The sequence below is a fragment of the Phalangium opilio genome, unplaced genomic scaffold, assembly GCF_054372755.1.
Source record: "Phalangium opilio isolate 3A_F unplaced genomic scaffold, DU_Popi_V2 ptg000024l_1, whole genome shotgun sequence".
In the NCBI taxonomy this organism is placed as follows: domain Eukaryota; kingdom Metazoa; phylum Arthropoda; class Arachnida; order Opiliones; family Phalangiidae; genus Phalangium; species Phalangium opilio.
In genome coordinates, this window is record NW_028324155.1 from 7,822,370 (window position 1) to 7,846,134 (window position 23,765).

Sequence of the window (23,765 nt, forward strand, 5' to 3'; positions counted from 1 at the left end):
TGGATTTTTTTTTCACCAGATTTTGCATAGGGTGCGCGCGCATCGCCGCTCATAGCGTCCGCGGTATCGTTGTTCGGTCTTTGTCGTGCAGTTTTTCGCGTATCGAAATTGCATAGTTTTCGTCGATAATTCATCAAAAAAGGTATGTAAATCATTTTAATTATATTATAAACTAATCATTAATGTAATACGCGTTATTAAATAACTGAATTCGCGTAAATATAAGAGAAATAAGCCTCGTCCAGCTTGTTGCTAAGTGCGGCTCGTTTTCTCCCGCGAGTTTTGTTCTAACAATGGGGCGTTGCGTATTAGGCTTAGCATCAAGCCCTATTCCCATTTCCCCCTCCAAAATCCATGGAGAAAATTTCACCCCGGCCTACGACCAAGGCCTACGCCAATAGATTTTTATTTTATCCCCCAATGTTTTACCGGTACTTTTTCGTTGAGATAATTAATTCCCGCCAATTTTTTTTACGGATTCGTACATTTATCAAAATTATCTTTGTTAAATATTAGATAATTATAATTTAAAATCTCTAAGCGTGCAATGCACCAAAATTGATTTATGAGTTTGACACTAGTGTGCAAAATATGATTATGATCCATGTTTTATAATTAAATTCATCATTTATGCAAATATAGACTATCTTTTAAATTAATATCAGTTTAAATTAAAATATTAGGCTTGATTAATTTAATTTAATTTTAAATTTTGGTTCACGCGTATTTTTTTTTATTAAATTTCGATATATTATAATTATCATTTGTTTACATAAATATCTTGATAAAAGCTTATTTAATTATAAACTGAAAAGTTAACGATAAATTCGCCGATTATGATAAAGAAAAGTTATCTTGATAGTAGGCATAGTAAAAAACATTCACTAGTGGTAGGTTTGTAGTAATGAAACTATACTTTTTCCTGTTCATAAACAACAGATGTTTAAAACCAGTACAATCAGTAGGTGTTTGGCCATAATTCGAACGAAATATAGTTTTTATATGTTTTGCAAGAATAGTAAAGTAAAAAAAAATCATGAGTTATAGAGAGGAAAACACATTCATTGAACCTTAACCTTTAGATTTTTAAGATTAAGATTAAGGTATTGTTTGAGCCTCAAAAACCTTCCTTGTATTCGATTTTTCCCCCCTCCTAGCTAGCCTGGCTTCAATACAATGAAATCGTTTTAAACTATTGGCTTTGTGCCTCCTTTAGAAGCTAAATGTAGTAATAGAATTAGTTTTACTTAAATGAAAGGTTTATTTCATTGCTTTTAAGTCTACTTGTACTTGAAAATATGCAGTTTTTCGCATATATGGTGTTGAATTTGAGAAATTTCCTTTCCTCATCAAGTTTTTAGGTAGTGTATTTAAGAGAATCGTTGGCTTTTTGCCATGATTATTTGCAAACGATTGTGAAATAACAGATGGCATATTCTCAAACCCCCCCCCCCTCAGTATGAAATTAATTATTCCCTTAGTTGGCAAAAAAAGTTTGAAAATCGTTGTTAATGATATTTTTTCAAAAACACCTTTAAAATTTGATAGTTTTAGTAAATTTAGAACTTTCGTGAGAGAAAGACAGGGTTCATACAGACCTGGAAAAATCAGGGAAATAAAATAGTTGACAAAAACCTCAGGGAAACCTCAGGGAAATTTAGAATTTTTAATAAAATTCAGGGAAATTCGCGTCAAACAGGGGCCGAGTAATTAAGCAAAATGTTCGTGAATATTCCCTCCATAGGATTAACATTACACTATACTTTGGAGGCTCATAACTCTGGTTATATTAGATATACAGGAATGTCCTTTGATTGTATAATAGTCCTATTTGCCCCCCCCTCTTTCGATAACATTTGATCCATAGGATACTCCCATATACGGGAAAAACCTGGAAAACTCAGGGAAGTATATGGGGAAAAGCCTGGAAATCTCGGGGAAATTTGCTTTCCAAAAGTTCATTTCCCGTTAAAACTCTACTATATATATGCAAATTTCTTTCCAAACATGGAATTTGATATTCTCATTGTACCCTTCTAAATAAGGAACACAATGCATCCTGGTCCATTGTTCTAGGTAATTAGCTATTTAAATTAATTGACTTAACTCCCTCTACAGTCCTAGAGTCGTGAAAATCCTCAAATTACAATATAATACTCATTTAAAAGAGTCAAGACAAATATGAACTAAGATACTGCATTTTTGTTGTGTACAATTTATGGTTTCCATAGCAACGAAGTATAGAACCCGGGGAAGTTTGTTGGGAAGGGGGGGGCGAAGTATAAAGTTCAAATTCTTAGTTTTTCTTGAAACCTTTTTTTAAAAATGATCTTTCTAGGGTTAAATAACTTTATATTGCAATTAAATAACGGCGGCGTTTTAATTAGATTTAATCATTGCAACATATGAAGGGTTCGTTTGTTTGTTTGTTCACAACCTATTAAAACTTCAAAATAGCCCAATAAAACGTATAATTTCTATGAAAAATTGAGGCATTATAAGATTGGGAAAGAATATATAATCGAATTTGTATGTTTTACGATGCCAAACACCAATCGGATTGTCTGCTAGAAATCTGTCAAAAAAAATAAGAGCGAAATGGAAAATTTATTCTTTCTCTGGAGTCTTTCTTTCTTAATATTGATTCTTACGTTACGTAATAGTATCTAGAGCGAGGGGAACTCTCTCTGAGAGACTAGCTAGAGACTGAGTTTTCTCTAAGCCTTGGTTATGGCCAACCCCGAGTCCCAGGGTTCATCTGGGAATTTGAACCCACCCGTATCTTGATTCAATCCAGACGCGCTTGCTTTTTAGTTATTTTTGTCTTAGGATTAGTCTATTCTGAGATTATTCCCCGGAAATTATCATTGTATTCTGAGAATTATCCCTCTAATTAATTATTAATGAGGTGAGGTTTAAATAAATTATTGATTTTGTAATTGGGATGGTCAAGTTTATGGAGGATTAAAATACATGAGACAGACGGGGGTTTAAAACAGGGTTCATACAAACCGGGAAATATCAGGGAAATTGATTTTTGCATCAAACGTCAAGGAAATTTCAAATAAATAGTAAATGTTAGGGAAATCAGGGAAATTTACGAGGATAGTGTACTTTTCGCACAGGGAAATTTGCGTCAATCAGGGGCCGAGTAATTAAGCAAAATGTTCATGAACATACCCTCCATAGGATTAACATTACATTGTACTTCAGAGGCTCAAAACTCTGGTTATATTAGAGATACGGGGATGTCCATTGATTATGTAATAGTCTTATTTGCCCCCCCCCCTCCCTTCGTTAACATTTGCTACATAGGATACTCCATAAAGGAGAAAAACTTGGAAAATTCAGGGAAGTATATGGGAAAAACCTGGAAATCTCAGGGAAATTTGTTTTCCAAAAGTTATATGAACCCTGTTAAAAATAGATTAGAAAGATTAGGGAAAACCTGGAAGGCAGTAAAAATTGGGGAATTTGAATCAGAAAATTTTGTCGCAACCCTGTACGGATTTTTATCATGTATACATCGATTTTAGACGTTAGGAAAGCTTTTAACATGTAAAAAACATGCATTCTTAAATCACATGAAAAAATGTCTCTTCTGTCTGAACTTTAAAAACTTCTCTGTCTAGACTGACAGGTATAAAAATTTAATATAATTAAGAAGAATAAAACTGTATGTGAATAGGCCTTTAAATAGTTCATAGGTCAAAGGATATTAGATCGTTGACCCCTTAGGTTTTAAATTATTATCACCCCCTGATTTCTATCACACCTTAAAAATCAATTATTCCACCCTGATTGAAGAATATTTTTTGAAAAATGTCAAATTTAATAACGACACAAAAGGAAACCGCGTAGATTATCTGTTTTACGTCATTCGTTATTTTAAAGAGCTGTCGAAGGTGGTGGTGGTAAAGTAGAGAGAGGGTGAGAGAGAGGCAACAGGAGGGACCGGACCGGTCAAGCGTCACAAGTCCCGTCCAACATTGGCAGTCCGAATTGAATCCCTTTTGTGTATACATTTCGAGGAGTTAGTTTCCATGGTAGCGGAAATACAAACATTTGACTGTTTTCCCTATTATTGCTTATCATTTTCTCTTTTTATGTCTCTCGATCCTTACTTTTGCCTCCGTCCGTCCGTCCCCCGTACCTTTAAAATATTTTTCCCATTTTATTTGCTTTTCAAAATAAAAGAAATTGGCAATTGGATGAGTGAGTGGATTCTCCACACTCTCCTGTCTTCTCTTCTCTTACTTCCTTCCTAGGGAAATGGGCGTATCTGCCATTTTTTTGACCTTTTATTTGACACTGTCCGAAGATTATTAAAAATAAATAACACCAATCAGTCACCTTTTCCTTAAAATGTTACTGAAATAAGTTGTAGCGAGTTTTTGGGGTTGGTTTATGAATTCGTATTATTTTATCAGGAATATTTAGTTTCGGAAATTAAGGGTGATTGGTGAAAATTAGGTTAGGTCAATTAAGACGTGGGGAAGGAAAATAGGCCTGATAGGTAAATGTTTTTCGACGAATTATTTTTAAATTTGGGGGAAAATTTCCTTGAAAAGTCAGGATGAGAGCCACTGATTGCTCCTGACAAATATTAGGGAAAAAAATTATAAGATTTATTTTAAAATATGCCTAAAGGCTATATATATTATTTTAATTTGAAAATGCTCGTAACTTCGTAGTTTAACTATATTTGCGTTTAATCAGCTAAGATAATCTTCTAAAATTATCAATAAATGAAAAAAAAGACCCAATGGAAAATCCAACTAATATTTAAATCAAAATGATATCAACCCTTTTTGTGTTAATCGGTTTTAATACTCGCAATATAATTGATTAAATGAATAATGAATGATTGGTGTTCATAAACCTCCCAATAGTTTACTTTAGCTAAGATGAAAATATATATTTGACTTCCTTTGTCGCTTTTAAAACTTATTCATCGATTAAGTTAGCAGAGTTTTCTCCCTTACTCCTTTCCTCTCTCTCTCTCCCTCTCTCTCAAAGAGGGGGAACTCAATCAATAATTACACAACTCTCAAATCTCCGAGTTAAGCTCTCTCTCGCTCTCTCCCAATGCTTTTTGATACAATATTTAGGAGATAAAAATAAAACTAAAACTGAAAGGGGTTTTCTTTCCTTTTTTTAATTTTAAACCCAGATGATCTTTGAGTTTCCTGAAAATTTCCTGGTATTTTTGCCAAGAAAAAGCGCGATGATTGAAGATTTTCAAGAGTCTGGTTTAGTTCTTAGCGCTAACTCGGAACATTTTTCTTTTTAGACGTGTCTAAAATTTATGGTGGTAGTGGTATTAGTTTTCTGTAGTACTAGTGGTGGTGGTGGTTTGACACGAGACGTCTGGAGTAGTGGTAGTTGTGGCGGGGTTAAAGGTTACTTTTAGCGTGAACTCCACGGCATTTTTTCCGTTCGAAGGCGGGGTCAAAGGTTACTTTTAACCAAAAAAAATTATAATACATTAAAGTAAGCGTTGTAGATCAATGAAGTGTAGTAGAAAAAGGGGATTTTCGCCAAATTAATTTAAAAATAATTGTTCTTAAGGGTGTTCATACTATCTACTAATTATAGAGGGTATGGGTACTTTGGTGGGCACGATATGGCTGGGACCATCTTGTTTTAAAAGGTTGTTTTATTTATGGAAGGCGGGTGTCGTAATTATTTAAAACCTTGTGCCATTTTTGACTGTTTGTGGAGTAATAGTTATCGCTTCTCGAGTGATATAGTAACTAGGAAGGAATCTTTGCGATCTATTTTTCTACTCAGGTTTAACGTTGGTGTATTTATTCGCCAGACTTTCTACACGGTTGCAAATTTGAGCGGGGAACAGTATTTTAGTAAGTTATATAACTTACTTTCAAAAGTGCCGCCCGATGAAAAATAGATGTTATTGATCGTTTTGAGGTTGAACTTTGTGTGGCGAAATTCCTGGTTTTAAATTTTGGTCGATAATCAGAAAATAGAGGGGTTAGTCAGTCGTGGCGTATACGTAATCTTTAGAAGAGATAAAATCATTAAACCAACAGAGACAGTGATTAGCCTTTATTTTGCTAAAAAAAATAAAAAAATTATTTTAAAATTTAATGATATTTTTGAAGCTGATCATTTAAAGTTCTATTTGTTGAAAATCAACGTATTTCGTATCGTTGCGTAGAGAACAATTTAAGCTACATGCATGCATGGCTTAAAATAATTTACATGGTAGTGTTTAAAAGCCGTACCGTTTGCATTCGACATTATCTGAAAATAGCCAATTTTTCTATAAATTTCTCCCGTGCCCCTGTAACTTGGCTTCTCTCTGGACACGGGTGCTTAGTGGGTGAAACATTTCTACAGGCGCAATAGAAGTTTAGTGATTTAACATAGGATAAAACATGGAATCATATTTTGCACATTTATAACACTCAATATATAGGTATATATTAAGATAAAAACGTGTTTCCTAATCACTTGACCGTTTACTCTTATCGATTAAAAGCTGGTTAAATTAAGTAATATTAAAAAAAAACCGAAAAACAAAAACTTTCTATCTGTTTTCTAGTACTATAATCTGAAGGTTTTTTTTTAATAATTCTGAATGAAGACATAAATAACTCGATATAAAAATATTTTTACGATATACGAGAAATATATCTATATATATATAATCCTTGTATATTTCATAATTTTAAAAATAGATATTGGAACATATATATTTCTAAAGTTGCCAGTATCGATTCCCCTTTTTACTCTCTCTTTGGGAAAACAGGGCAACTTTAGGCGACGTGGCGTCGGGCTAATTTCTCTTTAGTTTACGCTTTTGACGAACAAGAAGAAAATTATCAAGAGACCCTAAAACAGTATGGGAAAATGGTCCTAAAAATGTTCCCCCAAAAACTAGAGTGGGGGGAGCCTGGGGGGTTCAGGCCTTCGGTTTTCAAAATGGGAACCCTTTTAATACCCCAAGAAACTTTAGTCGCAATCTAAGAATGCCTTAAAAAGCTGTATTACCCAATACGAAATACGAATCAATTTAAGACTGAACTCTCGCACTAAGGTAGCGTGCTACGTAAATTTGTTTTGATTTTTGTAACTCTTAGTTGTCATGGTAACGAAATTTTCGGTGAGATATGTAAAAGAGTTAAAAGTATAGGGTTTTAACGATACCTGTTGCTCTCTCGGAAATAATACATATATATATACACCGAGGGACGCTTGTCCAATCAGAATTTAGCGTTGTTATACGAATAATTCGGACATTGGTCAAGGGAGGCGGCTACAATAACACCCGGCGTTGTTATGTTTAGTTTTTCCGTTATTTTTCCCAATAATAAACGCCATTAAAGGAGGGATATTTGGGAGGGGGGTAACAAAATTCGGTGGGAGGCGCTTATACCCTGGCTATGGTCGTGCCACGTGTTGTATTCTTATACTACAAGGGTTGTACCACCTGCTTGTACGATCATTAAGAAGGTATGAACTTTACTTACCCCCCTTCGACCCCCCCTCTCTTCCCGGGTTAGAAACTTCGATCGGTTTTTCAAAAATTAAAACGCATTCGACGTGTGTTACCCAAAATGTTAGTTAAGTCCGGAGTTTCATTAAAGTGAAGGTAAAATGTAAATTATATAATATTGGTGCAGTGATTGTATGATTTGATCTGGCCTGATTAAATTAGTGTGCAGGGTAGTCAGGTTAGGTTAGTCGGTGAATTTCAAAATAAACGTCAAATCACAAGAGAAAATTTGGAAGGGAATCTTGAGAAATGTTCATGATAATCTAGAGAATTTGACGTTGGTTTTTTTAAAATTTTTCTGCAGTACAATTGGCGTGAGCTAATGTTTTTACTTATATTTTAACACCCTTAATCATTTTAGAAATAACTTCCCTTAATCATTTAAAAAATAACCTTTTCTACTTCATTATCCCTTTAAATAACTTGCTTGGTCCGAAAACTGGACAAACACCTGTAACTTCCATTATTTTTCGCGATAGAGAGGGGAAATGGGGGAAGGAACACACACCTATTGTTTAGGTTTATTTGAATATACATTTATAATGGTTTTGGAGAAATGCACCGTGAGAACGACACGAGTTACTTCGTGATTGGCTGGTTTTTCGTCGTGTCCAGGCTAGTTTTAATATATAACTGGACCATTTTAATGAGCCAAACCCCCTTTAGCCGGGCCATAAACCCCCTAGATATATAATTTCCTCCCTTTCTCACCCCCTTGTCCGGAAAAAGCATTTAATAAGGACTCTCCCTTTCGTTCTTAGGTCAAACGGAAGCTGACCACTAGCTACTTCGGACCTTGGAACAATTTGCCCTTCAACTACTAACTACTTCTTGGTGGACGCGTTTTTGACATACCGGTCAAAGAAGTTCTTTGTTTTTTCTTGTTCGACGATCTCGGACGAAAGTTACCAACTGCGACTCGTACCCCGTGGTCCGTTCTTCAACGCGAGTTCAACTCTTGACCCGCAGTTATCACTTCCAAGATGAATGAAATGGGAGATGGTGAGTTTATCGTTTCATTTTCTTTTTGATAGGCGTCTTAGTTTCTTAGGGTTTGTATGGAATTTAGCGGTCAACGAGGTCCAGTTTTGAGAGGGAATCGTCGAGAGGATTATTAGTTTAGGCGGGAATGTAAGGAGGTCATTATTTTAGGTCAGTTTGTCAAGGAAACGTCGTTGGATTGATGAATTAAGGTCTAGGGAGTCTTATTTTAAAGTGAAACGTGTCGGGGTCGTAGCTTGGGGTGGAATGGTCAAGGAAATGGTAGGAGATGTGAGATTAAGGTTTAATGGTCAAGGAAATGTCAGGAGATGCGAGATTAAGGTTTAATGGTCAAGGAAATGTCCAGGGAATGAGAGATTAAGGTTTAATGGTCAAGGAAATGTCCAGGGAATGAGAGATTAAGGTTTAATGGTCAAGGAAATGTCCAGGGAATGAGAGATTAAGGTTTAATGGTCAAGGAAATGTCCAGGGAATGAGAGATTAAGGTTTAATGGTCAAGGAACTGTCCAGGGAATGAGAGATTAAGGTTTAATGGTCAAGGAAATGTCCAGGGAATGAGAGATTAAGGTTTAATGGTCAAGGAAATGTCCAGGGAATGAGAGATTAAGGTTTAATGGTCAAGGAAATGTCCAGGGAATGAGAGATTAAGGTTTAATGGTCAAGGAAATGTCCAGGGAATGAGAGATTAAGGTTTAATGGTCAAGGAAATGTCCAGGGAATGAGAGATTAAGGTTTAATGGTCAAGGAAATGTCCAGGGAATGAGAGATTAAGGTTTAATGGTCAAGGAAATGTCCAGGGAATGAGAGATTAAGGTTTAATGGTCAAGGAAATGTCCAGGGAATGAGAGATTAAGGTTTAATGGTCAAGGAAATGTCCAGGGAATGAGAGATTAAGGTTTAATGGTCAAGGAAATGTCCAGGGAATGAGAGATTAAGGTTTAATGGTCAAGGAAATGTCCAGGGAATGAGAGACTAAGGTTTAATGGTCAAGGAAATGTCCAGGGAATGAGAGATTAAGGTGTAATGGTCAAGGAAATGTCATGAGATGCGAGATTAAGGTGGAATGGTCAAGGAAATGTCCAGGGAATGAAAGATTAAAGTGGAATGGTCAAGGAAATGTCAGTAGATGCGAGATTAAGTGAGAAGGGTCCAGGGAATGTTCAGTAAATCGATTAATATGTAGCCAGAACGTCTAGGAAACGATCAAACGAACTAGAAATGAATAACATTGCCGTCCATTCCATACAAACCTTAAAAGTATCCGTAAAATTAAACGCGAGCACCTGCGCAATTTCGAATGCATGCGGACCCAACCACCCCGTGTTTGCACAAGTCCGTCCACGTCAAGTACACCGACCGCTCCACGAGTAACTGCTTTTTAGCCAATCAATCGGATTCGGGCGTACCTAGCGTAATATAGATTTAAACTTTTGAAATTTATTCGGACTAATTCGTTTAAAGTAATTACGTTAAAATGAAAGGGAGTATGTACAATTTTTTTGAAAGCAAGACCAATTTATGTATAGGCATATTAACATTTTTATTTATCGATAAGGTTTTTTTTTTCTACTCCTCCTTCATTCTTTTGTTAAAGACATTTTTGTTTGGTATTTTTCGTTTCCATAGTTACCCTTCCTGCTTTTCCCGCGCCGCGCGCGCGTCTCTTTCTTATCCAAAATGCCCTCTTCTTATAATATCCTTTTTCCTCTCTCTCCCTCTCCCTCCCTCTCCTCTTCCACTAACCACCGTCTAGCGGGAGAATGAACCTTATGTAAATTTTTTATCAATGAATGTAACAGTAGGCCCAAAAGAAACGCCCTAGAAAACCCATAAAGAGAAGTAAATTGATCGTAATCATAGTTTGAAACCCCCTTTTCGAATTTAAAATGGATTTATTTTAAAATAAGGGAATAACGCTAAGCCTAAACCTTTTAAAATTAGGTCTAATCTATTGTCTTGGTTTAAAATCATCTGCTATTAAAAGATAGATTAGTCTTCCTTCTTAGAATATTTCGTATTTTAATAAAACGCTAAGCCTAAATTTTCAGAAACCTTTAAAAATTAGAACAAAATCTTTCAGGAGGTTAGGAAATAGGAACGTTTTTAAATTCGTCTGCTATGCAAATATATTTGAGCTCGTTTCTCTTAGAATGTTTAGGTTTGCCTTCAAACGTCTTATTTTTATTAATTCCCGCATTTAACCAATATATTTATTTAAACGTCCTTCCTTAACTCCACCGCCTCCGTGTTAAGCCTCGAATCTATTTTTGATAATTACAATTTAGGCTTAGAAGTAGAAAGAGAGAGAGAGAGGAAGGGAAAGAGAAATTGAGGAAATATTAGGCTTAAGTCGTAGCTTATGCAATGATAAAATCGTTATTGATTTTTCTATATAGCTTGTTTAGAAGGAAGGGGGAGATAGATTTGCTTGGCGAAATTCTCTCTTCTCTTTTATTAAATTGCATTCTCAACGAGTCTTCGCCACCCTTTTATTTTTAGTTGCTGATCAGATAGTTCTCCGCTGCTCCGCGTCGTTCTAGTGTAGACTTTAGGGACTGCCCCTGAGAATGGGCGGGAAACTCAGGAAAGAGATTTTTTTGGTGGCCCACTTCAAAGTGATGATAGCACCATTTTTCGCCCTCAAGGATTTTTTTTTTTTTTTTTAAGTTGAGGGTCCGTTGGTGTGGGGGATTAAAAAAAAATAGAATGAGAGATTGCAATTTCAGCCCTTTTTAAATGGAGGGATATGTAATGCTAGGAATGGGGTTCTGATTGATTCATTACTACGGTTAATGAAGATTCCCAGGGGTTAGTAACTATGAAATGGGGTTAAGTTTTAGGGTTAAGTTACTGTTAGATTCATAGCTCGTGCTGTTGTATTTATTGTATTTTTATTTTAAAGTTAGGGTTAAGTTGATTTAGAATGGTTTGAGTTTGAAAGTATGCTCGAAATTCAAATTAGGCTTAAGCTTCTCTCGTTGTGATTAGGCTTAAGTTAGAGTTCGAAATTGCAATTCTAGCTGGCACGTGCTGCAGTAAGATTTGTAGTACTAGTTCTTAAATTTTAGGCCTAAATTAGGGTTAAATTGTCTTGGAATGATATGGCTTTGCGATTAGGCTTAAATTAGGGTTTAGCTCCGTTGTTCTTCTACAGTTTAAATAAGGTCTGAGAGATTGAAACTCAATTCAATAAATAACAATGAATAATTCAGAGAAATGACCAATAATATAGCAGCGGAATAAATGATCTAAACCTGAATATTTTAAAGTTATGAAAAATGGAGTGGGGACTAGAAGGGGGCGTTTCAAATTACCCGTGTAAAAAGCATGGCGACTCGACCAGGAGGACACCCCTTCTCTCTCCCCCCCCCGCTGAACCAGTCAGTAATAGACCCATTCAACCTAACCACGAAAACCCATTAAAACTCCCAATTACATTTTTGTGATTCATAGGGGTTTTCCCCTTTTTTATATATATGGCCCACCCCCCTCTTCTAAATCTAAAAGTTATTATTCTCCGGTTGCCCCATGCTCTATGGAAACTATGGGGGAAAAGCGTGTAAAACAGGGGGTACCTACCAATATATTAAAATGGAATTAAATATAAAAAGGGGTTTTCAATAAGATCATGCGTGGCGTCACCGCGTGGACTACGCTCTCGACAAAAGTCACGCCATTGTAGTATCCATTAAGAACTCCCAAATAGTTTCAGGTAAACAGAAATACGAAATAAGCTAGAGAAGTAAGTTTTGCTCCTTAACCGAATGGCATTGGCGAATAGGGTGGAAAGCTTTAATGTTTTTATATATATATGTATATCACGTTGAAGTCTGTTAGTATGAAGTAAATCATAGGAGCGTCTGTTAATTTGTTTGTATAGTTTGGGGGTGCGAAAATATAAGCTAATATTGAGCCCAAGCTTCCTCTTGTCCGGTTGGCTGGAACTCTCCCACGCCTGTGTAGTTCCGGCCAAAGGGGCTAGAGAAGTTTCCTCCCTAGTTTAGGATTTGGAACTGAATTGAACAGAATACTGCAAGCTTATCAGTCTGTTGAATTGCACACGTCACAAATGACAAGCAACGCTTGGTCGTCTCCGATCTCGTGATTAGGTAGTGTGGAACCTAGACTGACGGTGTGCCCGGAGACGCTATTATTATAGTTTTGTTGGTTTCTGTGATGCGGGAACGAACCCAATTCCTCTTTGGACGAACCCAATTCCTCTTTGGATATGGTCCATTATATACCTCAAATTATGGCCTTTTTTTACTCGGTCCTCTCTCTCGGTCTCCCTTAGCTTTCTCTTTATTCACTCTCTTCTTGTGGACAGTCATTCATAAGCGAACCCATAGCCATCGCGTGATCGAGACGATTTAAGAGTGTAAGAGTCGACCCATTCCACTCTCCCTTTCCCCAAGCCAAGCCAACTCAACTTACTAAGCCCCCTAAACTTACAACCGATCCGTTTTCAGTTCCAAGCTAAGTTCGTCGGCGATATACTCTACCCACCACCGAAAGAGAGAGTCCCCCTTCCAAGCCAAAACGGCGCCCCAGGCTCGGAGTCTACTGACTGTTTCCATGGTGATGGTTCCCGCCATTAGGGACAACAAATTTCCCGCTTGATATCAGCCCTATCAACCAACCAACCAACCACGCTTCTACTAGCTCGCAAGCTCTCTTTTTTTCTTTTGGTCGTCCAAAAAGAGGCCAGTTACGTAAGGTTATATATCCCCCTTTTCCATGACGCCGTTGCTCTCATATATATATATATAGGGAAACCCCAAAGGTCCCATAGAGTTTGAGCCCAGTCCGGGTTTGGTCCCCTCGTACCACCACCATCCTTTCGACGCCTTTTTACTCCACTCACTCACTCTCTCTCTCATTCCTGTCATCGTGGAGCTGGTTGGACTTGCCACTACCAACCTAAAAAGGTCCGTCCAAAAACCCACTCTTAATTTAATTTAGTGGTGGTGGTGGTGACCGGGCCACACGTTATCAGTCAAACCACGGACGGTGTCCCCCTTGTTAGTTTTTGTTACTCTCTCTACACCGCTACTCTTTGTTAATTAATTACTACCAAGTGAAAAAGGACAGTGGAATGTATAGTGTGTTGTATCTTTTTCTATTTTGCGTCGTCGTCAACGACCAAGACCCGAATTAACTATACGGTGTAATTTACGGTATTCGGTACTCCTCCCTTTTTTGTCGGTCGGTGTGCTGGACTTGTTGCGTTTGGAATTTATTTAAGTACTTGCGAAAGGAAGGATGTTGTTTGATCACCATTTTAGGTGTGTTGCGTTTGGTTTGGTTTTGATTCCGTGGAATTTATGATGTTGAAGTCTTACCTTGGAATTTTTGTTTTTATTTTCTATGATGAAGGTCAAAATATGAAACGGTCAGCGTCAACAGAAGCCTTGCAGGAGGATGACCAACAGGCCAGTAAAAGACGACGAGGAAATGGACGAGCCTTTGATGTCCGGTTTTTGCTACAAAGCAAGGTATTTATCAAACTGATTTTAATTCATAGTTTTGTGTGTTCTGAACTTGATCTCTATCACGTGCTATAATTAACCCGCCTTATCCGTGACCTTAGTTAGGCCCTTTGCTTTAAATTTCTTAATTTTTTAACTGTTCCGATGGTCAGTACAGTACTGTAATGTACTAGCGATAATTTAATAATTTAGTTTAACCCTTTACTTCTGAAGGGGTTATTAGCAATTGGGGTGTGTACCTCTCTTTATTTTATAAACTTTCAACTCTTTAACGGAACAGCGAGTTTTTAAAAAAGTTTTAATAAAGGCGCGAAATTAGTATATGTAGGGTTAAGGGCTTTCCCGCTTCTAATTTTCGTTTTTGGGAAGCACGTGGGTGTGGACACCTTCGTATATAATTTCGTAGAACAAGGGCGGTAACCTATCTAAGCAATTCCAGGTAAAAATGCGCGTTCGCACTACTAGACTAGCTAGTAATACTTTTCAACACATAAATTTAATATTATCTTTAATTATCGATTATTTATTTACTATAATGTGAACGCGGAGATAGGCTTCATTGAAGCCGTTGTATTTAAAAAAAAATTTTATCCCCCTAGAAACATTATACTCTGTAAGCATTGTCTGTTAAATATTAATCCAATCCCATAATGCCTTTCGATGAGGGGGGGAAATGTCGCGAAACATCTGTTAATTTTTCTTTCACAGTTTTTATATATTTTTTTATTTATTTTTTTAACAATATCCTTCGAGTTAATAATTCACATACACGAAAAGTCCAGCTAGCCGAACATGGAAACGTTTTTAGTTTCGAAAATATTAGCTCGCACGAGTTCAATTCAGTTTTTGGAAGAAAAGTATGCAAATATATATATACAATCACGCGATTTTTAATGCACGCGGAAATGGGCTTTATATATATGTGGGGGGGGTCTAACATTTGCCCCCCAAAAGTAACACAATCCATTACAATTACAAAATCGCCATGAAAAAGTGTCCCACCCCCTTCCCCTTTAGATAAACAAGTGAGAGGAAAAATACTTTGGTTCGGTCATTAGCAAAGGATCACGTGCGCGACTAGTCGGAGACTTGGCCCGGGGGAAAGGGGGAATACCCCCTCGTTTTTATATAGTTTTTTTTATACCTTAAGGTTATTAAGTATTCAAATCGTCGGGGTGACGCTTGGCGGCATTGATTACACCCCCCCCCTCCCGCCATTTTTTTATTTTCTCGTCGCTACACCCTCTGGTCAAAGTATTAGAAAAGGCAAGGGTGATCGAGGAGGCCCTTTGTTAATGGTCCCCGGAGAGGTTGACTCCGGTATATATAGAGGTCCTCTTACCTAGCACCTTTTCTAGTATGTTACCTTTTCTCTCTCTCCCCCGCGAAGCTTTAGGCCCGATTCCAACTGAACTCCGTTCGATATTTTCCCGCCTTTCCTCCCTCTCTTAGCCCATTTCTCCGGGTTCACCGTGTTTTATAGCTTCGTTACCATGGCAACGGGAAAAGGGCTCGCGCGCTCTCTTTCTCCCGCCAGAATTTTTCTTTTGGCGCGCGCGATCCTCGAGGTGGAGTTAGTTTTTGCACGTGACCTAACCTCGTTCGTTCTTGAAGCAACTGTAGAGCTTTCTTGTATATATATATGTATATATGCCTACTTAATAAATCATAGATATTTGATATAGTTGTTTTTAACAACGTTTATTTAAATTTTAAAATTCTGTTTCTTTGGAGATATGATGGTGGACCATGGACAGATTTTATTTCCACTCTAAAATTCTAAGTCATCGCGTGGCTATGACCTAATGCTTTAGGGACGTACCCTTTCGACGTTAAGCCTAAAATTTTTAACAACTCCCCGATTTTTTGGTGGTATCGATTCCTTTTCGACATTCCTTTTTCCAAAAAGAGACATTATTATGTCACTGCATGGGAAAATCTATGAGACGTTTCGCCGGAAGCTAGAGATGATGGTGTGATTTTTATTCTTTTTTCTGCTTCTGAGAGTAACTGAGTCCATTGACCCTGGAAGGAACTACTTAGAGCTTAGAGTTCTTGACCACTGCGGTGTTGGAGTTTAAGTCCGTATGACCTGTGTAAGGTCGCGATAGAGATGTTGTAATTTTCACTTTCGTTGCGCATTTCAATTTTTTTTTAAACTTGGAATTTTTGCAATGCTCTAGATTTTCCAAAAAAAAAAAAAACCTTTTGGCACTTACTCCGAGGCAAATTATAAATTTAATATCTTAAAGAAACCGCGTGGAAAATTGTAATTCGTTAGGCTTAAATATTAGGGTTAGGAAAGTCAAGTGTTATCGGTAAAAAGAAATTACCGTTTCCATGGATACCAGAAATCCAGAATAGATATTTTTTTTTTAATTTAAGACAGTTTTAAAGACGAAATTAAGGACACTAATTAAATAGAAACGTATTTAATCTTTAGAAGAAAAATTTGCGGTGAAATTTAAGGCAAATTTATTATATTTTTAGGCTTAGTAGCAGAAAAGAGATGTCGAGTTTTAAATCGAGATCATTTGTCACAGTATAAAAAACATCTTACAGTTTTAGGGAAATGGGTTGGAGAAATGTACCATTTGCTGCTGTGTGTTTTTATTTGCTTTTTGGTTTTACCAGGCCCTCAATTTCTATTATTTAACACTGGGGCTTTCGCCAAACTGTTTATAAAACCATTAGGAGAAAAATTCCCAGACATCTTTAATCTTCCTTAAACAGATTTAAAGAAAAAAAACATTGTTTTTATTGTTTTTGTGTTAGACAGGCTATTAGGCCTATTCGAATATATCTTACTTAAATAGGTAGCTGCTCTTTAAATTTTGAAATAGAAAATAAATTAAGAAGAAATTAAATTTAAACTTTTTGTAGGGTTAGCCATTTTATACTCTTTTAGCGGCTTGGTTTTTGATTAATATTAGTACCAAGAGCTAAGGCAATTAGGGACTACGTTATAATAGGCCTACATACGCCTAATTTTAAATATTATTTAGCTTTAGAATAGAGAAGCAAATTGTTTATTTTTAATCCCCAAATAAAAATAAAAAATGACCCCAATTTTCGGTTTTGGGGGCGGATGTTTTATTTTTTTTTTTTCTGGTACGCTTTTTCAATGGCTGCCTTCCGCGCTTTTATCGACTGTATCCGACCCCCCCCCCTCCGATGGCTATTTCCATCCTGGAAGATCCCAGTTTTCTCTCCCTTTCCAACATCGCGAAATTCTCTCCCATGATAAGGGGGAGAGGCACGCCTTGGGGAGCAAGAGAGAGAGAGAGAGAGAGAATTCAAAGGGATCTTCTTCTACGTCCCCCCCTCCTCTCCTCTCCTCTTCCCAAATGCTAAATTCATCTCGAAGGAATTTTTTTTTTTCCTTCTCTTTTCTCCATCTCTCTAGTCTTCCATGTAGGAATTCCTCTTTTTCCCGGAACGATTTATTTTGCTATCACAAACTACAGTAGGATTGGGGGGACGAGGGTGTCATGTAAAGATTTGCTATCTGTGTTTGTATAATGCCCTAAGTTTTTAACTTGCATTCCTTATAAGTCTACGTTTTAATGTGACTTGTAATAATTCGGAGTTTCTTTGGGAATGGCGCGAGATTTGATAAATTATCGCACGAGACTTTGCAGGCCCTAGAGCCAAGGTCGGCACGAGACCGTTACAACCCCCTCTCCCCCCTCATGAGTTACTATTGAGCCTTTGCGTGAAACCGTACTAGTTCTCGTAACTTACGCGACGTATATCATAAGCTTATGATGTAACGTTTCAATGTAATGAAGGTTCTTAGTGCGGCTATCAATTTCATCTCTTTACATTAAATTAATTGGTTATTATTAATTTACTTTATAATAGAATGCCGGAGCTATCATTGGAAAAGGTGGATCGAATATAAATCGACTCAGGAAAGACGTAAGTTTTATTATTTCCGTTTAATTCACTTTTCTTTTTCTGTTTTTTGAAAGTGCGAATCCACGGGTTTTGGTTAATTTAATTTAATTAATTTCCGTTTGTTTGTTTGAATGTTACTTTAATTGGTTTTTATTTTTCTAATTTTAATTTTTTTTTCTCTAAAACTGTTTTATTATTTAAATTTTTTTTCTCCTCTTATTGTTTATCGTTTAATTAGTTATTAATTAATTTAAATTGCTATTATATTCGTCGTAACTACTTTCCTCTTTTTTGTTTGTTTTTCTTCTAATTTTTCTAACATTGCGTTAAATTTGGTTTTTTAATTTTAATTTATTTAATTTTTGTCACAACCCCCAAAATTTAATTACTTAATTCTTAAATTCCAAAAAAAAAAAATTATTGCGTATTTTTCCAATTGGCCGCTTATTTTTCGAAACCTTTTTTATTAAGTCTTATAAAAAGGATTTCCCGTTTAATTAATTAATTGTATCTCGTTAGGTATATTTAATTTTAGTTTATGATCTATTTTTAATTAAGGTATAGAGAGAAAAAAAACTATATATATAAACTAACGCATTTTTTTTAAAAATAATGTAGTTTTGATCACTTAAATTGTTTTGTTCCCCTTTCTTCCCCTTTTCATGCCCTGTTGCCCGTGGCCCTGAACCTCCAATGGTGACCTTCGACAAAATATCTCCGACGCAAATTGACCTCCGACCTCCTGAACTATTTAACCGTCCGACATTGTACAATACAAACAAACACACAATCTTTTCATCTCTCTTATTCTCTCTTTATTAATTAATTAATTGTCATTTCTTTTTAATTATCTTATTTTGAATCTATCTATCCGGTTACCACAATCCAAAAAAAAAAATCGCGTTAAAATGTTACCAATTATTATTAATATATTTATTTTTTATGATTTTTATTTTAATCCAAATTCATCATGGATTGTGGCATTATAATTTAAAAAATAACTTAATTATTTAACATAATTTGTTTATCTTACACATTTAACCTCTTTATTTTTTTAAATTTATTTATTTCTTTCATCTCTTCGGCAATATTATATATATTCGAATACCAACCCTAATTTTATATACACATACATATACACAAAAATATACTGGCGTTATCCTCTCTGCCCTAAAATGCGGAATTGTGCAAACCACCCTCTATGGCCCGCCCAAAAACGAAAACCCTACTACAGTACAAAGCGAGTGTAACGGTGCCCGACTGCCCTGGTCCTGAACGGTATGCATTATCTAGAGAAACCCTCTATCTTTAATTAAATCCAACCCAATTAGATTAAAATATAATTAAATCAAAATTAAATAGAAAAAAAAAACTGAAAAAAAAAATATATTAGATTTATAAATAGCTTTATTATTATTATAGAAAAGTCCGTAGCTTATTTTATTTTCTTTGATCTTTGACCGCTAATTGTTTCTTGTTTAATTAACGAAAACGAAATATGGCTTCTTTCAATTTAGCTTTTGTTTACCAATTACTTTCGAAAAAATTACGCCTAAATTTTTAATTATTAGTTAAAATTAAATATAAATACGGAGCCATTTTCGATATTATTTAAATTTTAATAAGTTTAGGGTATTTTTTTAGGAATCGACTTAAAAAAAAAAAACATTTTTGTTTTGCCAGATACCTTTTACTACCTTTCTCGAAAATTCCAATTTTTTGATTATCGAATCTTTCCGTGAAAGATTTTTAATTAAGTTAGGCCTAATTTAATTTATACAGGATAGTTCCCTGTTCCATTGGTATCTTTCTTTCTAATTATAACGATTTAGTTTTGTATTAATTTAATTAATTAATGGTGGTACCTTTGTTTATGGGACTTATCCTGTACAAAGTAATATACGATTTTTGAAGTATTTTTATTAGAATGGATGATTTATAAAATGTTTTTGTCTTTTATTTTTTTTCTTTCTCTCTCTTTTTACCGAAAACGTTCTTTTTCGCTGCGACGATCCTAGTATTCTAACCATTGTAGCCGATATAGAAACTGTCGGTGAGATTCTCATGGATATCATTCCAAAACTTGAAGATGTGAGCGTAATTATTGTTTTAATTATATTTGATTAACTATGTTAATTATAATAATCAGAGAGGGAGTCAGCTAGTTACTTAAAGAGTCAGGGTTCGTACGGAACCTGGATAAGTCAGGGATATGGAAAATAGGAGAATAAGTCGGGGATTTGAAACTTTTTCCTAAAAAGTCAGGGATATGTCAGGGATTTCATTTGGTATATTAAGCTATGCCAAGTGTGATGAAGTGGGCTCTGGTAAACACCTTAATATAGTCAGGGATATTTCTAAAATTTGGTCAGGGATAACCTGGAAAAGTCAGGGATTTTCAATGTAAAAGTTTCGTACGAACCCTGAGAGTGTGCTTCAGGGTTGCCAGTAATTTGTTATTAGGGCTTCTGCCGGTTTTAAACTGAATTGTGCTCGCAAATTGACTGGCAACACTAGTCTGCTTTCAAAATCATACAAAAACCCCAAAGGAAATTATAGAGGTGACACAGAGAATTCTAAACTCTGGTTTCCTCTGTGTGCAATGATGAAGCTCGCGATGGGTTGGTCCTATCAAAGGGATATAATAGAAACTTTTCCCATATGATGACGCGTCATATTCTCCGTGAAACCAAGTTATAATTTCTTGTTATAAATTGTCTAAACCTTTTTTTAACAAATTTTGTTTTTCTATTCTCGTAGTATTCGCACCATAGGACCATGAGTTTCGACTGCGAAATGCGAATGCTTTTGCATCAAAGTCACGCTGGATGCGTCATTGGACGTGGTGGTCAAAGAATCAAAGAGCTTCGAGAGGTAAATAACATTCTTTTTCTTCTTTTTGGGCCTATTTTAGTCTACTATAGGTTTATCTCTGCTACCGGAATACATACAGATACTCGGAATTATGATTCTTAATAGCTGTATGTATTCATTTCTGGCCGTACACATACAACAGAGACACATCTGGATCTCTGGGAAAGAAACTGTAGACTAGACTTTGAGCAGCTTGTAGCTTCCATAATTTTTATATATTTGTGTATAGGGCGTTGGCTAGGAGTCCCTTAGTGTGGTGGTGGTGTTGAAGGTGATGTCCGTTCGATAAGGCATAAGGGTGGGGGATGAAATGTAACCATTTCCCTGGGCCATTTCCGTTTTAAGGGTGGGGTTACCACCACCATCGTCGTCCTAGTCGTTCATATTCATCTAGCTCTCTCACACACACACTCATTTTCCCGCGCTCTCTTTCTCTTGATATAAGGATTATATGGCTTCATATTTATGCAACCCTGTGAAAATCCAATTAGTGGAACCCACACTCCGGGGGGGGGGGAGCGGACTTTGTACCGTGTTGTAAGAGTCAGAGCTAGGGGTCAAACGTAAATTTTTCCTTAGCTCCATGCTGCACGCTTTTTGCTTTTGGTTGGGGTTTTATGTCATGGTGTATAATGTTTAATAATTTTTTTATTTTGCTTTCGCCCGTCTGTCGGTGTTTATTTTAGAAAACTGGCGCTCAGATCAAAGTGTACACCAGTTGCTGTCCCGATTCAACCGAAAGAGTGGCGCAGATTTCCGGTTTTCCCGAAGTTGTTGTTAATTGCGTCAAGGAGATATGCGATCTTATAACACAGGTGAATATTTATTTTTATGTTTCTTTTTTATGTTTTTCTGATTTTTGGAATTTTTTGGGGGGGGGGGGAGTTGTTATACTTTGCGCCATATATTTGGTAGATCAGGGAAAAACCTGGAGAAGTTAAACGGGGGTCAAAGGGTCAGGGATTTTAATAAAGTCATAAAACTCCAACGTATTGAATGTTGCAATATGTTTTGAAATATATGAAGCGAAGAGTCCATTAATAGATATAATATTTTTCAAAATATATTGTTAACATTGACAGCTAGCTAGCTTTTTATTAGGACCTTAATGGTCCGGTACATACATACAGGAATTTGAATCTTACAATTTTTACATCAATCCTTTCATAGATATGATAAATTTTTCGACTTTTGCTTCCAATTATCAATTTTGTACAAATTTTTCTTTTTTTTTCTCCCCTCTCTCAGGCGCCAATCAAGGGGCCCAATCAAATGTACGACCCCCATAACTTCAGCGTATTCTACGCCCCAGAATATGGCGGTTACGGTGAACAAGGAGGTCGAGGTGGTGGCCGAGGAGGCGGCGGTGGAGGAGGTCGAGATAGAGGCGGCCGGTGAGTTCATATTACTTTATTTATTTATTACCTTTGTTTCTTCTTTCTTTCTTTGTGTTATTTTTTAAAAATTCTAACATTCCAAAAGTTCCTGTAACTTTTTATGTATACAATACACCATAATTCATAAGCTTACAATTAATATCTTAAGCCTACATCGATGAAAGAAATAATTTTTCTGCCCAATGTCCCCTTAGAAATAGTAGAAATAACAGGGTAGTTGTATTTTACTTTAAAAAAAAAAAATTTTAATTTTTCGTGAAAGGGTTTTTTTGTTTTTATAATTTGCTTGCTCAAAACTTTAGTTTTTTTAATTTTTTTTTTTATAAATTTATTTTAAAGTATTCTTTTTGTGCTCTGGTGCCTTAGATGAGTAATGATTCGTTTTTGTGTAGGTTCCCTTAGTTAGAGAGAAATAAACAAACAACAACTTTTTGTTCATTATTGAAAATAAACAAACAAACAAACAAACAAATATAGTATAGGTCCCGCCAATAAATAACTACGCGCGCGATATTGCATTCGTAACTACGCAATTTTAGCGCGATTTAAAAAAAATGAGAGAACAATGCATTCGATACGAGTCAAAAAAAAACTGTCTAAACGCCAGAGGAACAGAAATAATACGGAATTATAAAAAAACCAATCCAAACGGTATGTATTCGTTTAAGACTTTTATTTTAGATTAGTTCTTTTAATTACTTTTCTTTGTTAATTAATTATATCTATTTTATATTAATTCCCCCCTTTTGGAGTATTATTTTATTTTTAATTATACGGACCCAGCATGATAAATTGAATCGTGGACTTTATATTTCTCAAGTTAAAAAATTGTTAAATTTAAAGAACTCCGGGTTGGTTTTTGCGCGGTATAGACCGTTCTATTAATTCCAAAAGAGGAGCAAACACGACCGAGGGACGGGGGAGGGGGAGCTCACCTTCTGGGGTTATTTCCCCTTGCGCCAAGCAAGACGCACCGCTAGAGGCTAGCTTACCTCCCTCCCGCGTGTAGCGTTGCCTCTTGGTTGGCGCGAGAGAAATAACAGAAAAGGGGGGCCACCTCCCGAGTCCCGCCCGTGTGTTAATTTCTCTGTATGTAACCATAGGTTAATAATATATGTTCGTTCCATAAGTATGACATTATCTATACAGGGTTCGTACGGAACCTGGATAAGTTAAGGATATGGAAAATAGGGGAAAAGTCAGGGATAAGTCAGGGATTTGAAACCTTTTCCTAAAAAGTCAGGGATATGTCAGGGATTTCATTTGGTTTATTAAGCTATGCTACGAGAAATACTAAATATGAGACGGGTGTGATGAAGTGGGCTCTGGTAAACACCTTAAAAAGGTCAGGGATATTTCCAAAATTTGGTCAGGGATAACCTGGAAAAGTCGAGGGATTTTCAATGTAAAAATTTCGTCCGAACCTATACTTCGTAACCAGTGACAAACTTATGGTGAACATTTCATATTAACTTATGATGTAATTAATAGAATGGTCTATAGTTACGCGATAGGACTTGGTTGAATTATACTTCATAAAAGAAATACATTGTCCATGATTGCTTGATAATGTAATTGTAG

At 36.0% G+C, this 23,765-nt stretch overlaps 1 protein-coding gene across 5 annotated transcripts in view; it reads left to right on the top strand.

The window, feature by feature from the left end:
* The window catches only part of HnRNP-K (Heterogeneous nuclear ribonucleoprotein K), a 27,191-nt gene continuing 3,426 nt past the window's right edge, over positions 1-23,765 (top strand). Inside the window, exons 1-9 of one of the 5 annotated variants that reach the window (XM_089868365.1) lie at positions 1-142; positions 8,284-8,524; positions 13,901-14,019; positions 17,878-17,934; positions 19,148-19,191; positions 19,932-20,010; positions 20,674-20,787; positions 21,474-21,602; positions 22,036-22,181. In XM_089868365.1, the coding sequence (XP_089724491.1) occupies positions 8,506-8,524; positions 13,901-14,019; positions 17,878-17,934; positions 19,148-19,191; positions 19,932-20,010; positions 20,674-20,787; positions 21,474-21,602; positions 22,036-22,181 (707 nt within the window). In that variant the 5' untranslated portion in view covers positions 1-142; positions 8,284-8,505. Of the gene's footprint in view, positions 143-8,283; positions 8,525-13,900; positions 14,020-17,877; positions 17,935-19,147; positions 19,192-19,931; positions 20,011-20,673; positions 20,788-21,473; positions 21,603-22,035; positions 22,182-23,765 lie in introns of those variants that run through there. The other 4 variants (XM_089868366.1, XM_089868369.1, XM_089868367.1 and 1 more) reach the window with 4 other exon arrangements.